At 34.9% G+C, this 15,830-nt stretch overlaps 1 protein-coding gene across 3 annotated transcripts in view; it reads left to right on the forward strand.

Annotated features, from left to right (window-relative positions):
* LOC123547326 (rho-related BTB domain-containing protein 1-like) overlaps window positions 1-11,399 on the forward strand; it is a 42,324-nt gene extending 30,925 nt beyond the window's left edge. For all 3 annotated transcript variants that reach the window (XM_045334333.2, XM_045334334.2, XM_045334332.2), the window contains exon 9: window positions 748-11,399. In XM_045334333.2, the coding sequence (XP_045190268.2) occupies window positions 748-955 (208 nt within the window). In that variant the 3' untranslated portion in view covers window positions 956-11,399. The remainder of the gene's footprint in view (window positions 1-747) is intronic.
* Window positions 11,400-15,830: the final 4,431 nt, after the last annotated feature.

Consider the following 15,830-nt stretch of genomic DNA (forward strand, 5'->3'; position numbering starts at 1 on the left):
GTGGTGAATAGTTACGCGAGGATTAATTTTGGTGAGATATAGGGCCTCACAAATATAGCAAAAATTAAACCATCGCAAAATTCCTGCTTTTACAGTATACTTCAAACTGATATTTATTATCATGATGTTTTAAGCCCCAAAATGTTTTTCTCTATAACATTTTGCCTACAATTTAACAGAATTCTCTTATCCTGTGTACTGTCATATGATCTGAAATGTTAAAGTAACATCTGTTCAGTAATACATGCAGTGTATTATTTCTGATGCGTAAATCTCTGTCTGATAACTGTATGCTCGGCATGCCATCTGTGCACTGTGACACCTGTAGTACTGTGACAGTACAAATGAACTTTTAGGAATTATTGTAGAAATGGATTGTAACATCTGTTGTATCATTAGGCCTACCAGGGCAGCCATCATGGTTCATCGAACCAGTTACATTGGCAGACTTGCCATCAGCAGAACTGGTTAAACTGGCCACCAGATCAAATGATTATTAAATTTTGTCATTATTCTTCTGTAAAAATATTAATAGAAAGTTCTCATTGGGCACCTCAACTAACCTAACCTATACTATAGGCTATAGAAATCAATGAAGGGTTGTACAAAAGTGTCTTTTGGAGATAAATTCCCATGTTTACATGCCAGTGTTAAATGGTACTGGACAGAACTTTTGGACTGGGGCCATTTTAAATTTAAGGACAAAGAACAAGTGTACAGTTGGTTTTCTAACATATATAATTGCAGGTACATGAAGGAGCTAGCCTACTTCGACCATGTTCAGGCCCAGTCACTGAAGTCTAAGAAATCAAAGAGAAACTTCCAGCAGAAGCAACAGTTCTCAAGAGTGGACCAGTGTACAAATGCTGCAAGCTGCCTGTGTTTCTGTCGCCGCAGCAAGATTGTTGTCGAGGAGAGAGATTCTGAGTCACCGTTCGACTCTGTTGAACCATAGAACTGTGTCTCCTGTGTGATAGGACAGTCGTCTTTGTGTGATTATGTCTCCCCCATAGGTGGGAAGACATATTGCTTTTGCCTTCGCCATCTGTTTGTCTGTCATTCTGTCTGTCTGTCATAAGCTTGTCCAGCTTTCACAGGTCAAACTGCTGGCCGGATTTCGACGAAACTTCACAGGAGTGATCAGTACCAAGCCTAGTTATGCATGTCACCGACACATTCCGCTTCGCTGCATAAAACTGCAGCAAGAGCTAAAAATAGAAAAATCTTGTCCAGCTTTCACAGTTCAAACTGCTGGCCGGATTTCGAAGAAACTTTACAGGAATGATCAGTATCAAGCCTAGTTGTGCATATTGCCAACACATTCTGCTTCGCTGCACAAAATGGCCACCAGAGCTAAAAATAAAAAAATCTTGTCCAGCTTTCACAGCTGGATTTCGACAAAACTTCACAGGAGTGATCAGTACCAAACCTAGTTGTGCATATCGCCGACACGTTCTGCTTCGCTGCACAAAATGGCCACCAGAGCTAAAGTTATGCATAGGGGGGAGACATATGTTTTTGTGACAAAAACACCTTCTAGGTTTATTTACATCTTTAATTCTGTAGTAAAACACAATCACTTGATTTAGTTTAGACTGTTACCACATCTTTTCTGATCAGTCTCATTTTTACGTAAAATACTTATCAGGGAAACGTTGTTATATCTCAAAATATTATGCCAAAATTAAATCATTCAAATTTCTAGGCTGCTGAAAGTATTTTAACATGCTATTCCAGCAATGTAACTTAAAGCCATATATTTAGAAAAATGTAATGGAGCAGTCCATTTTGTATATGTCTTTTAATTTTGTGGTAGGTCTCACTTCACTAAATATTTTTATCATTATTTTGCCTGAAAGGAAATTTTGAGTCTTTCTTTCACTTGACCTTTAATTAAGGGAATCTATGGTCTATCTGGTAAGGTGTCCACTGCTTAACCCAAGGGTCATGGGTTCAAGCCCCTCTGGGGTCAGTACCTGTCTTCTCGTGTGACGCCAGTACTGGTTTTCTAGAAAGTGGACAGGAAAGTAGTTCCAAGTTAGAAGCTTTCAGCATAATCAAGGTATAATAAGTTAGTATAAACTAACAACGGAAGACCATACTTCTTGCCCATATTTGGTTGCCATGGTAGCTGAAAGCTATACATAAAATGTTACAAGTTTTGAGAATGTATAGTTCTAAAGCTTAAAGCTATGTAGAAACTAGAGATGTGTTGTAATAGGGTGTGCACAGTTCTTTACTGGCTGAAATGTTAGCCTGTATAAGCTTGAAAAGCAAGCTACTTCTGTATAAGCTTGAAAAGCAAACTACTCAAGGATCCTCCTCTCCTTCCTTTTATTTCGAGAATGAGAATTAAAATTGTCATATCAGGGTCAAAGATAGGTTACAAAGCTGAGCTTGGAGACCAGTCTACAAATTGGAGCCATCTTATTGGTTGATTTTGAGTATAAGATTGTAATTGACCAATTACAAGATAGCATTATTAGACTGGTTTCCAAACTCTTATTTTTTTACCTATTAAAGAGCTATGGGTTTGTAACATATGATATTTGTTATATGATGTTTTTACCACAAACAGATATTGAAAATAGAAAGGCATGACAGTTTTGTATGTAATAAAAGCATGCATGTAATTTGCAGATTGATTATTTCATCATAAAGGTTTATTAAAAGGGGTAAATGACAGGGGTCCTTTGAAGTCTGAACCTTAAAAAAAACTTTTGGGTATCTGTGTTTTCTGATATGTTTGTCTGGGTCCATAATTTGCTTACTTTAAATATAGGGTAAATTTGTGCATGTATTTTTGCTTAGTCATATGTATTTTGGAAATAATGTTAGTCATAAAGCATTCATACAATAGATATTGAAATGAACTTTGGCTTAAATGACTTATCTATGGATAACTAAAATTTGAGAATTGTAAAAGGGTGCTTAAACCTGGGCTAGGTTTCATTTATTTAATTACCAAGGAAAACTTCATTTATTGACATTACCATACCGGTTTTAATATTTTTCCAAAAAATGACGAGCTGGTTTTTCCATAAAATGACAAAAGATGGTTAAAAACAGTTTGAATTAGATACATATTTATATAGAGTACATGTATACATGTTTTATGTGTATTCACAGTGGTAGGGATTTGTTATACATTTGTGACATTTACAAGTAGTTTAGTAAATTATATTTTAAGGTTATTAGCAGGATAGATGGAACTGCTTGATTTGATTTAATGCAGTGTATGAAGACCTAACAAAAATTACAATGCATTGTCCTGTCTCAGAGCAATGTTGCTATGTACTGCAATAGATTTAGTTTTTTCTGTAGAACAGATATGGTATTTAACCTTTACCCTGCTAAATTTCTATAATGAGCTTGTCCATTTTCCAATCTGTTAAAAGGGGTGCTTACCAAAAAGATACTGGCTGAGTAGTGACCAGTGCAGATCTTTATCAGACTGCATGGATGTGCAGGCTGATCGTGATCAACACTGGTCACAAAGGCAGAATCAGTGTTGTCCCTCATGATGACGGTTTTAAAATTCATTTGAAAATGTTCATTATGTTCTTCCTACAACTTACTTTTTCATTAAGCTATACATTTTATACTAATTAAGTTTACAGCTTTAATCAAGTGCTTAATAGTAGATTAATCGGACAGTCACTTACATCAATTTCTTTTCTCTAGAAAATTATTAGCTCATCAGTCCTGTGCACAAGTTGATCAAGTGAGCAGTGGATCACCCTGTCTTGTTATCTGTCATCAAGCTTTGATAGCAATTTCATTTGTCACAATTTTGTCCCAGTTCTCATGAAACTTTTAAGGAAATCTAGGTCATATTGAATACTAGGTCATCTGGGGTAAGAACTAGATTAGGTGAGTAATACAAAGCTTTTATGGTTCTCTTGTTTTTACTTACATTATGAAAATTGTTAACATTGTTTTTGAAGTTATTTCATGATCACACAAAATTTGATTTTACTGATAAGGCATGGCAGAAAATAGATTGTATTGATCTTTTAATCAATGAGTATAAAAGCAGAAGGGAATGACAGATATTTGTAGTATCGATATTTTAACTTCTACAAAGTACCGTAAAATGTGCTTAGAATGTGCTCTAGACTAACAGGGTACAAAGATTTTATTTATTTATTTGAAATATCTCCAAGTAAACATTTGTTTAGGTTTAATGGTGATTTTGATTGTACAGTCTTCCCTCTGCTAATCATGCAGTCTGAGAGCAGATATCTCCATACAGATTCATATGAGCCATGCCATGAGAAAACCAACATAGTGGGTATGCGACCAGCATGGATCCAGACCAGCCTGCGCATCCGCGCAGTCTGGTCAGGCTCCATGCTGTTCGCTTTTAAAGCCTATTGGAATTGGAGAAACTGTTAGCGAACAGCATGGATCCTGACCAGACTGCGCGGATGCGCAGGCTGGTCTGGATCCATGCTGGTCGCAATGCCACTATGTTGGTTTTTCCATGGCACGGCTCATATGTTTCTTCCCCAGTTTCCTTAGCAACCACTTCAGCACAACAAATAAATTCCTCAGTCCAGTAGTGTAGCACTTAGATAATTTCCCCGAATAAGTCTTCTGTTCAAAAATTCTGATCTTAATTGTTTGAAGGGGAAAATTTACAACTTGCACAAAGATAAGATTTTTGTTCCTGCACTTTGTGAAATTCTTTTCTCACGAAAATATTTGATATTACACTTAAGTCAGTTCATTTAGTATGATTGTTAAAATTATAAATATTGTGTGAGGAATATATTCCAAAATGGAAATTTACAATGTAAATTATTGTAAAAGCAGAAATTTTCATGAAGGTTTTAATTTTCACTATATTCCCGAGGCCCTACATCTCGCGAAAATTAATCCTCGCGTAAATATTCACATTAGTATAATTGTAAGTCATGAAGGATACCATATTTACAATTTCTTGAATATTAAACCTCACGAACATACTCAAAATTTCAAATTTTCAAAATTTTGGCCTAGCGAAAATATGTGCTTTTACAGGGGAAAAAAATATATGGTGTAATTGTTAAGAGCTTTATATTATTGTTTCTGCTTGTGTTTTGTTAGAAGCCTTGCTGTTAGATAGAAAACAAACTATTTATTTAGCTCTAGCTATGGTTAATTGGTTTAATATACCTTTGTAAACCCATTCACCTAACTGTATATACTTCTTAGGTGTAGATAAGTTTTTAAAATATGCAGCATAAAATTTGTTACAGATATGATATACATAGAGTCATCATTCACAAACAGTTACCATCCATGTTCTAATTAGTGCTCATTCCCAACTCTTCCTTGGATGGATAATTATATTCATTCCCCACCGAAGGTGGAAGGATATAGTTTTGGCATCGTCCCTCTATCTATATTTCCATCCATTTGTCCTGTCCGTCCGTTCAAAACCATATATTTGACATAATGTGGAGTATTTAAATAAAATATGGTAGAAATGTTAAATACTGTAGGGAAATGCCACCCTGCAATTTTCAATCAGATTGCAGGAGTAAGACAGTTAAGATTTATGGCCCTTTGTTCATGTATATAAATTGCATACATAGTGTTTTATTCCATTTTACATCCGTCCAGAGTCGTATCTCAGATGTGGTTGGAAGGATTTCAAAAACACATGGTTGAAATGATAACTGCTATAGGGCAATATGGCCATGCAAGTTTCATTCAGATTGGTTGAGGATGACAAGATTATACCTTTGATAAATTGTAATCTTTTTGTTTAAGTTAATCTCTTTTTAATTTTAGATTCATTCAGTAAAATAAAATCAGTCGTTACATTTTATGCACCTTGTTCAAATTTGGCAGGGGGCCATTTGTCGTACTTTAAATCATCCTTTCTGTAACTTGACCTGGCTCTGATTCTTATAACACTACTGGTCCAGTGCCTAAATCCAGACGCTTTTGGTGGTTTTTTGACGATAACTTTGCATTCTGAAACCACACGTGCATAGCATTTCAAATGTTTAATTTTAGGTACCTTATAAATCTATATGCAAAACAACAAAATCGTATATTGCTGATTTTATCATAAAAAAGGCATCTGAAGTGGGCCAGTAAAAGCTGTCAAAATCGACCTTCAGAGTGCTTAAATATTCGGACTCTATTTGGGTATGAAATGCAATGAATCAGTTCACCCAAAAATAACTATGAACTAAGCAAGGCAGTCCTGTAAATATATACACACATCTCTGTTCGATTGAAGTTTTATTACCTATTAATCACGTGATCATGTGGACTAGTTTCTAATTTAATATATAACTGCCAAATATAAGTTTAATATAATACGCAATAAAATCTATCTGAGCGAAAATTTATATGTTTACAACTATTCTTACCTACATGAAGATTCTGTAGCTGTCGTTATACTTTTTGACACAACTACAGGGATCACTATAATGATGTCGCGGCGATTTTACCTAATGAATTGCTTCCCTTGTCTGCAAAATGCTGGCATTTTTTTCTCTCTATTGAATGAATTATTGTATAACAGAAATTGGTTAAATTTCTTGAATAAATATTGAGGGTAGTACAGAATTCTAAAATGTGTTTTTACATCAGTTTTGATCAACTAAGAAAAAAAGCCGTCTGCAATAGGCAGAATATTTTTCTTATTAAATCAGTACCTCATCGCACCTAAAATAACTGGCACGCATTGAATGATGTCATTCCCCACGACACACTGTTTACTTTTAGCGGTGCGGATGTTTGAAGGTAATTTTCTCTGAAAATACTTACATTCATACACCATTGTTGACAACTGGTCATCAAGGCGTTCCTTTGCATCGCTCCTGTTCATTCCAGTAAAAAATCACGATCATAAAGCATTTTTAACGGTGTCCGAATTATTAAGCAACGTCCGGATTTAGGTACTGGACCAGTAGTGTGATAATTAGAACATTTGTGGTAATTGTGTCACCTTAGATAGATCTCTCTGTGATAAAACGTAGAATATATTGATATTCATAAGTAAACTTTTTATCTGCTGTATACTACATTACTGAAGGCACCAGTATATAACATGTCTGTAAATAGTTGTATAAACATAAATATAAAAAAAAAACAGATAAAAAGAAGGAAAATGGAATAAAAGGTGAAAAAAAACAATGTAAAAGAAAAAAAAAAAAAAAAACACCCAAAAAAAGAATCACAATGTCTACTGGACTAGTATTGTATCAGCATATAAAGTGATGCCAGTGTAATGTACAAAAAAAAAAAAAAATTAGAAATAGAAAAAAAAGAGAAAAAAAACAGTGGTCCAGTGCATTTTACGCAATGTGTATTTATAAAAGCACTGTGTACTAGTGTATAAAATGTACCAAAGCTGCTTTCTATGTTAGTCATGCAATAGAAAGTTGCTATGTTTTAAAAATAGCGTAAGTTTGACCAAAGAAGTATAAAAAACACAGAATGGCAACAGGAGATAATCTCGCGTAAGCTCGTGTCACCGCTTTATCTTATTGAAGCATTTGCTGAATTGATCACTCATGATCAAATCAACAGATGCTAATATTAAAGTATTACACTGGCGATACCGCCGACATAATAAACCAAATCGGGTCCAATTTTCAAATGGCAACTGTTGATTTCTGAGACTTCCAAACATAAATTCATTCCTTCCCTGTGTAGAAAATACTAATAATATTTTTTAAAAAACACAATTATCATTATAAACAAACGATCTGATAGAAAGTTTTTCACGACACAAATTTTATCTTTCCGCAGTCTGTTTCATACACTGGTAACAAGATCTCATTCAGTTCCCACGTGATGTTGGTGAGATTTGCTCTATATGCCTTTCAAGTTGCAGATCTATTTATTTTTATAGCTCTTTGGTTTGACTGTACTTAACAGAATACTTAGAACTATATAATAGCTGTATGATAATTGATTAATAATTTTTGATATCGCAAACATGTGCTGGGAAATCATGTTATTTCGCTGGCATCATATTTCTTGGTTTCAGATAAAGTGGCTGTTTTGTGAGAACAAATTTGTAGATTTCAAATTTTGAAGACAAACTGAATGCAAGTGTTATTCTTTGTTTTCTGGGATTTAATTTTGTTGATTGATGCAACTAAAACATGCATAGAAATGAGTGACCAGTGTGTTACAGTGATTTCACAGATGTTTCGATATGTTTCAGAGTTTCTTTAGTGTGACATACATCTGTATATAGTGCTGAAGCATTGCAAGAATTTGTCGGATTTAATTGCGCCAGTGTGCCCTTCATTAAGACAGCTTATTATATGATGCTGTATGAATGAATATCCAGAAATGCATCAAAGTTCATATCAAGGTTTTAAAACTTGAGTTTGAAGACCAGTCTCAAAATGCAGCTCTGCCATTGGTCAATTTCAAAACCAATCTTGGAATAGACCAGTCAGATCCTTAAGCTTGAAGACTGGTCTTCAAACTCAGCTTTATAACCTTGGAGTTGTATGATATATCTACACAAGTGTGCCCTATAGTGACACTGCTTATTGTGGGTGATGCACGTTTCAACCATGTTATAAAAGAGAATAACAATACTTTTTGCAGGAGTTTAGATTTATATAAATGAGCCTCGCCATGAGAAAACCAACATAGTGGCTTTGCGACCAGCATGGATCCAGACCAGCCTGGGCATCCGCGCAGTCTGGTCATGATCCATGCTGTTCGCTTACAGTTTCTCTAATCCCAGTAGGCTTTGAAAGCGAACAGCATGGATGTGATGGCTGGTCTGGATCCATGCTGGTCGCAAAGCCCCTATGTTGGTTTTCTCATGGCACAGCTCAAATACAAAATCCTCATTACAGTTGCTTTTCAGGGATGACAACTTGACTTTCTTCTTATGTGCTAGAAAATGCACAAAAAAATAAGTAAGAAGTATCTCCATCATTGTTCTTTTTCAAAAGACACATTTAAATGCTATTTTCATAACATCATTTTGTTGTTGTTTTTACCTCTCAGTCTTGTTCAACTATTACTCAAAATGGTATTAAGTTATCTGAAAGATCAATTAATAAGTATTACAATAAGAAACTGTCTGTGAGAAAAAAGTATTTATGACATTTTTTTTCTTTGAATCTTTGAATCTGTAGACTTAGTAACCTATTCTATAATTTTTATATAAGCATTTAATTGATATTTTTTTGTATTATGTAAACTCACTCAATTATGAGGATATCATCCTGAGACCAAAAACCTCTGTACATCAAACACAAATATTGCCCCCTTGGTGTTCACTCTGGAGAGGTTTCACTGTAATGGTTTTCAACTGCATAACTACACTGATGCAAAACTCACAATATTTCATTGTAGTGTTTATAGGTGTGACTGTTTCCATTTTTACCTGTCTCATTGTATCTCTGAAATGGTGTCAGAAATTATTATTACAATTGCTGATAGATTTTGTATTGTATTTTCTTTTATTTAGCATAGCATATAATGTGGATTTTTTTTTATTCTGGTCAGTTTTTTATTTCCCCCTTCTAGCTAAATGGCTTTTTATAATCATTTTCAGTATTATCTGTTCATTATTGTTTCTTTATTAGCAGGTAAACATTTGAGTGTCAAGGTTTTGTTTTGCTTGTAGGATATAGTTGTAGAAATTTAGTTGTAGAAATTTATTAATAGCTGATTGTTTAGTATTCTGTGATAATATGAAATTCATGTGCAATGTTTGTTTAAGGCAAAGTGTAAGTACCAAAATATTTTCGGAAACTTTTGGGATCTCTGATTCCTGAAAGAAATGTGCTCATAGATTTATGTTGCTTTAAATGTGACATGTTAAGTGCTTTTAACTTTTAAACTAAAATTAATGTGTAACTATTGTTTAATTAGTATTTTTTCACTAAGCATTATCGTTAACAAATTAGAATATATTTCAGGCATAAATTCAAGAACATTTTACCACTTCATATTCAAGAAGAGATTTCATTTAGCTTAAAGCAGTCTTTAAAGTTAATTGATTTTTTGTATAAGAATATCTTTGTTATTATTTATGGGTATAAACATTTTTTTTAAAAAGAGCAAATAAAAAACACTGTTGAACTTCACTTTTTCTTCCACGAGAGGAGTTACATGGATGTTGTTCAAATGCATGTACTTTTTTCGATCAGTAGTCCAACTCTCGTATTATCTTCACCTGTTATATAATGTTTCAACAATCTGTACCTAAAGATAAGTAATGATACCTTAAAAGACCGATGTATGATTGAATTTATCTGAAACGTTAATACGCTTTATGTAAGATATTATTGTAGCTGAAGATACTAGTATATCTTTACTTATGTTTTCAATGTTGTTTTAGTTCTTCTAGTATGTATATACTGTGGAATCATAAATTTTTGCAGGGGACTAATTTTCGTGGATTTTATGACTGGGTAAATCAGCAAAATTTGAGTGGCACCATGAGAAACCAACATAGTGCATTTGCGACCAGCATGGATCCAGACAAGCCTGCGCATATGCGCAGTCTGGTCAGTACCCATGCTGTTTGCTAACAGTTTCTCTAATTGCAATAGGCTTTGAAAGCGAACAGCATGGATCCTGACCAGACTGCGCGGATGCGCAGGCTGGTCTGGATCCATGCTGGTCACAAATGCACTATGTTTGTTTTCTCATAGTGCGACTCATTTAATCCCAGTGAAGCAGTAAAATTCCTATTCATTGTATGTTCAAAGGTCAAAATCCACAATTTTATCCACATGATAATACAAATTGTGGCCCAAACCTTTGAAATTTTGTGCCCACAAAATAAAATGATTTTACAGTAGTACATTTATACCACTGAAAGTGCTGTAAGAACTAACACACTTAAGTGTGTTCAGTTGATTTTACACTGTTTACTTTTTGTTGATATTATTCCTTGTTTTTAACCTTGAGAAATTGATATTCACTTTTGCCTTTCAATTTAACTTCCAGTATCTTGTACTATTTAAGCAAAACTGGGTCAGATGGCTAAGAAACATGTAATATTTTGGCAACTTTGCTTTGGTCGTATAACTTCTTTGGGTTATTTAACCTTTAACCTGGTGGAGGCAAGTGATTCTGCCTTTGCAACCAGTGCAGACCAAATGTGCAGGCTGATCTTGGTCCGTACTGTTCGCTATTCAGTCAGTAAATTTTCAGTGAACATCCGTTCGAATAATAAATGGTACTGCCCAAACTGAATGATAGACCAGTCCATTTCTGAAATTTAGGGTAAAGGTTAAATGATAACAGATAAAGCTGAATGCAAGAAATTCTGTTGTTTTTTTTTCGTGTGAACAGCTTGGTTTAAGTTTGTATTCTTGTTTTTCGTATTTCATAGAATGTGTTCAGAAATGTTTTATGTTTATATACACAATGCTGAATAAAAATATGTTCCTAAGTAAAAATAATTTGTAGTTAGTTTCACCATAAATCAGAACATACATAAACTAGAAAATGCTTTTATAAAAAAGCGCATGTCTCCCCAAATGCAAAGTCCTATAGGCAAGAAGTCAATAGGTGTCAGGAGCGAAAGTCAAAGAGACACTGATGGTTGGCTGCAATAGGGATCATCTACTTGGCATGTCCAGTCATCCCGCTAAATTTCAACACTGTTGGCCTAGTGGTTCTCAAGTCACTGTTCAGGCTCCTGTGACCTTGACCTTTGATCAAGTGACCTCAAAATAAATAGGGGTCATCTACTCCGCATGTCCAATCATCCTATTAAGTTTCAACATTGTAGGTCAAGTGGTTCTCAAGTTATTTCCAAAAAATGATTTTACATGAACAGACCACTGTGACCTTGACCTTTAATTGACTGAATCCAAAATCAATAGGGGTCATCTACTCTGCATGTTCAATCATCCTATGAAGTTTCAAAATTCTGGGTCAAGTGGTTCTCAAGTTATCGATCGGAACTGGTTATCAATGTTCAGGCCCCTGTGACCTTGACCTTTAATGGAGTGACCCCAAAAACAATAGGGGTCATTTACTCTGTATGAACAATCATCCTATGAAGTTTCAACATTCTGGGTCGAGAGGTTCTCAAGTTATTGATTGGAAATGGTTTTCCATGTTCAGGCCCCTGTGGCCTTGACCTTTAACAGAGTGACCCCAAAATCGTTAGGGGTCATCTACTCTGCATGACCAATCATCCTATGAAGTTTCATCATTCTGGGTCAAGTGGTTCTTAAGTTACTGACCGGAAATGGTTTTCAATGTTCAGGCCCCTGTGGCCTTGACCTTTCACAGAATGACCCCAAAATCGTTAGGGGTCATCTACTCTGCATGACCAATCATCCTATTAAGTTTCAACATTCTGGGTCAAGTGGTTCTCAAGTTACTGACCTGCAATGGTTTTCAATGTTCAGGCCCCTGTGACCTTGACCTTTAATGGAATGACCCCAAAATCGATAGGGGTCATCTACTTTGCATGTACAATCATCCTATGAAGTTTCAACATTCTGGGTGAAGTGGTTCTCCAGTTATTGATCGGAAATTGTTTTCCATTTTCAGGCCCCTGTGACCTTGACCTTTGATGGAGTGACCCCAAAATCAATAGGGGTCATCTACTCTTCATGATCAATCATCCTATGAAGTTTCAACATTCTGGGTCAAGTGGTTCTCCAGTTATTAATCGGAAATGGTTTTCAATGTTCAGGCCCCTGTGACCTTGACCTTTGATGGAGTGACTCCAAAATCAATAGGGGTCATCTACTCTTCATGACCAATCATCCTATGAAGTTTCAACATTCTGGGTCAAGTGGTTCTCTAGTTATTGATCGGAAATGGTTTTCAATGTTCAGGCCCCTGTGTCCTTGACCTTTGACAGAGTGACCCCAAAAACAATAGGGGTCGTCTACTCCAGCAGCCCTACAACCCTATAAAGTTTTGAAGGTTCTAGGTCAAATGGTTCTCCAGTTATTGCTCGGAAATGAAGTGTGACGTACGGACGGACAGACGGACGGACGGACAGGGCAAAAACAATATGTCTCCTGGGGGAGACATAATTAGAATGTATGCAGTACCAAGGTCATGTAAAGTCCGAAGAGAATTTTATATGCCATTCAACTAACAAAATAGTAAAGGCCTTTTATGAAAATAGGGGAAAAAACTCGCAAAGAATTGATTTTTGGTGTAAGCATTCTAAAAGACGTATGTAACAACATACTAAAAGTATAGAAAAGTATCATGGTGCAAAATGCATTTTTTTGGGGTAAAACGTTAAAAAATATAATTGAAACTATGAATTTCTGGAATCGACCCATAATAATTTCATTGTTTTTATTAAGGAAGCGAAATTTTGCATGTTAGTAGAGAATTATAACACAAAAAAAATTAAGCTCAAGATTATTTTAAAAAAATCAAAATGGCCGCCAAAATCCAAGATGGCCGCCATTAAATTTTCATTATACAGGAAAACCGTTTTAAGTATTTCAAAAACTTCAAATAGTGTGAAAAATGACTAGCATCATAGAACATACATACATTTTATTTCAAAACGCACAAACTTCAGTCTTAAACAAATTCAAGATGGCTTCCCGATTCCAAAATGGCCTCCAGAGATCATTTAGGAATACATACATTGAATAGGAAAATGGCTCTAAAATGGTTTGACTGAAAATATTTTTCTTGCATCAAACATGATCCCCGCTTTTCTTCCGATTTTTATTCAGGACTGAGGATATTCTTCAAGAAAATGTAAGTTACAGACACTTAAAGTAGGTCCAGATGTGTTCTGCAGCCATTGGAAATATGACAATTTTATCTAGAATAAAGAAGAACAGCAGCTATTAAGTGTGCTGTAACATACAAGGGCACATTGGTAAAAAATGAAATCTGGCCACATGGGAAAGGTTTTCTTTGACTAGAATTGATAGAAAATGACAGAATTATTGCAATTTTGCTTAAATATTGATACAACTCAAAAAATATCACATTTTTAATGTTTTGATTGTACAGTATTGTTTCTCAAAAACTGCACATTGGTATCCTAAATATTACTGATTTCTAGTAGTCAGAGGTAAAACCAACATATTTAACAGTTACTGCTTAAATGTGTAATTTGTATACAGATCCGAGTAGAAAATTACAAAACAGGGCAAAAGTAGGCTACAGTTATGATAACTGATTGAAAATTATGTTGTGACAGCTATTTTTGCCAAAATTTGACGAGTTGTCATACGTTACTGAAATTACCATAAAACCTTAGACCCTGTTGGTATCAGACTATAACCTTGTGTTTTTACATGCATCTGGGTTGTTTGTACATTTCAAATGAAACTTGCACAATGTTAGAGAAACAAGTTTATCTTATAGGCATAAAGACACTAAATAGGCAAATGGCGCGAAAAATGGTAGTCGCATAATGGCGGATTCATATAGTCCTCGATTTTATTTTTTGCTCTGTAGAACTGTTTTCCTTATTTTCTTTTCAATTCTTGCTGAAATCACATGACAAATCTATACCTGACATGTTTGTAGCATTTTCATAATGAAATGATAACTCTACAGTACTTGTCATGTATACTTAGACCATACACCACCCTCTACAATTTAAGGGTCTCATTCTTTAACTGATTTAAAAAATATGTGTTTGACTGAAAATATTTTTTCAGCATCAAACATGACTCATGCTTTTTTCTTTTTCTTTATATTTAGTATTTGACAATATTCTGCAAAACAATGTGAGTTGTAAAAATTTAAAATAGGTCCTGATGTGTGCTACAGTCATTGGAAATATATAATTTTGTAAAGAATAAAGAAGATCGGCTATGATGTGTGTTATAACCTTTACCAAGAACATAAATTGATAACATTTTACAAAAATATGCTTTGCAAAAGCAGAAGAACCTATATCATAACAACACTTCCACCTAGCATATATATATCAATATTATGTATGTCAAATGTGAGTTATATGACCCAGGAGAGTGCCTATGCCTTTAGTATCTGAAACATTGTAACAGACTAACTGAAAAACTATGTAGGATGGCCTTTGTTAAAACACGTAGAGCTAGTGAAACCATATACCTCATATATATTTTTTTTCTCTAACTATTTCGCCTAAATGATTTGTGTTCCAGTATTTCATAAATAATTGCAGTTATCAGGGATACAAACTAGCTATTTTTATTTAGGGACACAGACTGTAAAAAATAAATATTTAACGTTAGGTATATAGGCATTTTCTCAAACAATTTAGGGGCCCAGCCCAATATCTATATAGCCATGGGCTACTGGGCCCCTGCTAATTTGTATCCCTGGTTATGAGCTAGATAATTTCAGGGATCAGGCAAAAATCACTCAATGTTTCAAACTAACAACCTTCAACTAATGATAGTCAGCTCAAACTTCTAAAGGCTGGGGATGCTATATTTGACAGGTCTTTTTGTTGAAGTTCCCGTCAGACAATGTCTTTGAATGGACAACATACAAAAATAGAAAAAAATGGAAACTCCACAGGTTGCTCAACACAACAAACACGAAAATGTTGCAGGCTCAGTTTGATTGAGCCTGTTCATGGACGGTAGTGAAAATACATGCTACCGTCCACGCCCTCTAGCCCCGGGTTGAGCAGAACGCAACATCTGCACATGCTAAAAGTACAAAAAAATAATTCAGAGACATCCACAGATGTGTTTTCACATAGATGTTCAGCCGATGTTCTCTTACTTGAAGTTGCAACTCAGTATGATTGCCCTGACTCTTGGATGCTCAGTGTTTATATGCTATAACATATAGCATTAAACCACCATATTGGTATGAATGTTGAACCCCGTCTGTGAGCTGGAACTCTCTTACTGACTCAGAAGATTACCAAACCAAACGTCTCTGTCTCA

The sequence above is a fragment of the Mercenaria mercenaria genome, chromosome 9, assembly GCF_021730395.1.
Source record: "Mercenaria mercenaria strain notata chromosome 9, MADL_Memer_1, whole genome shotgun sequence".
NCBI classification, from domain to species: Eukaryota; Metazoa; Mollusca; class Bivalvia; order Venerida; family Veneridae; genus Mercenaria; species Mercenaria mercenaria.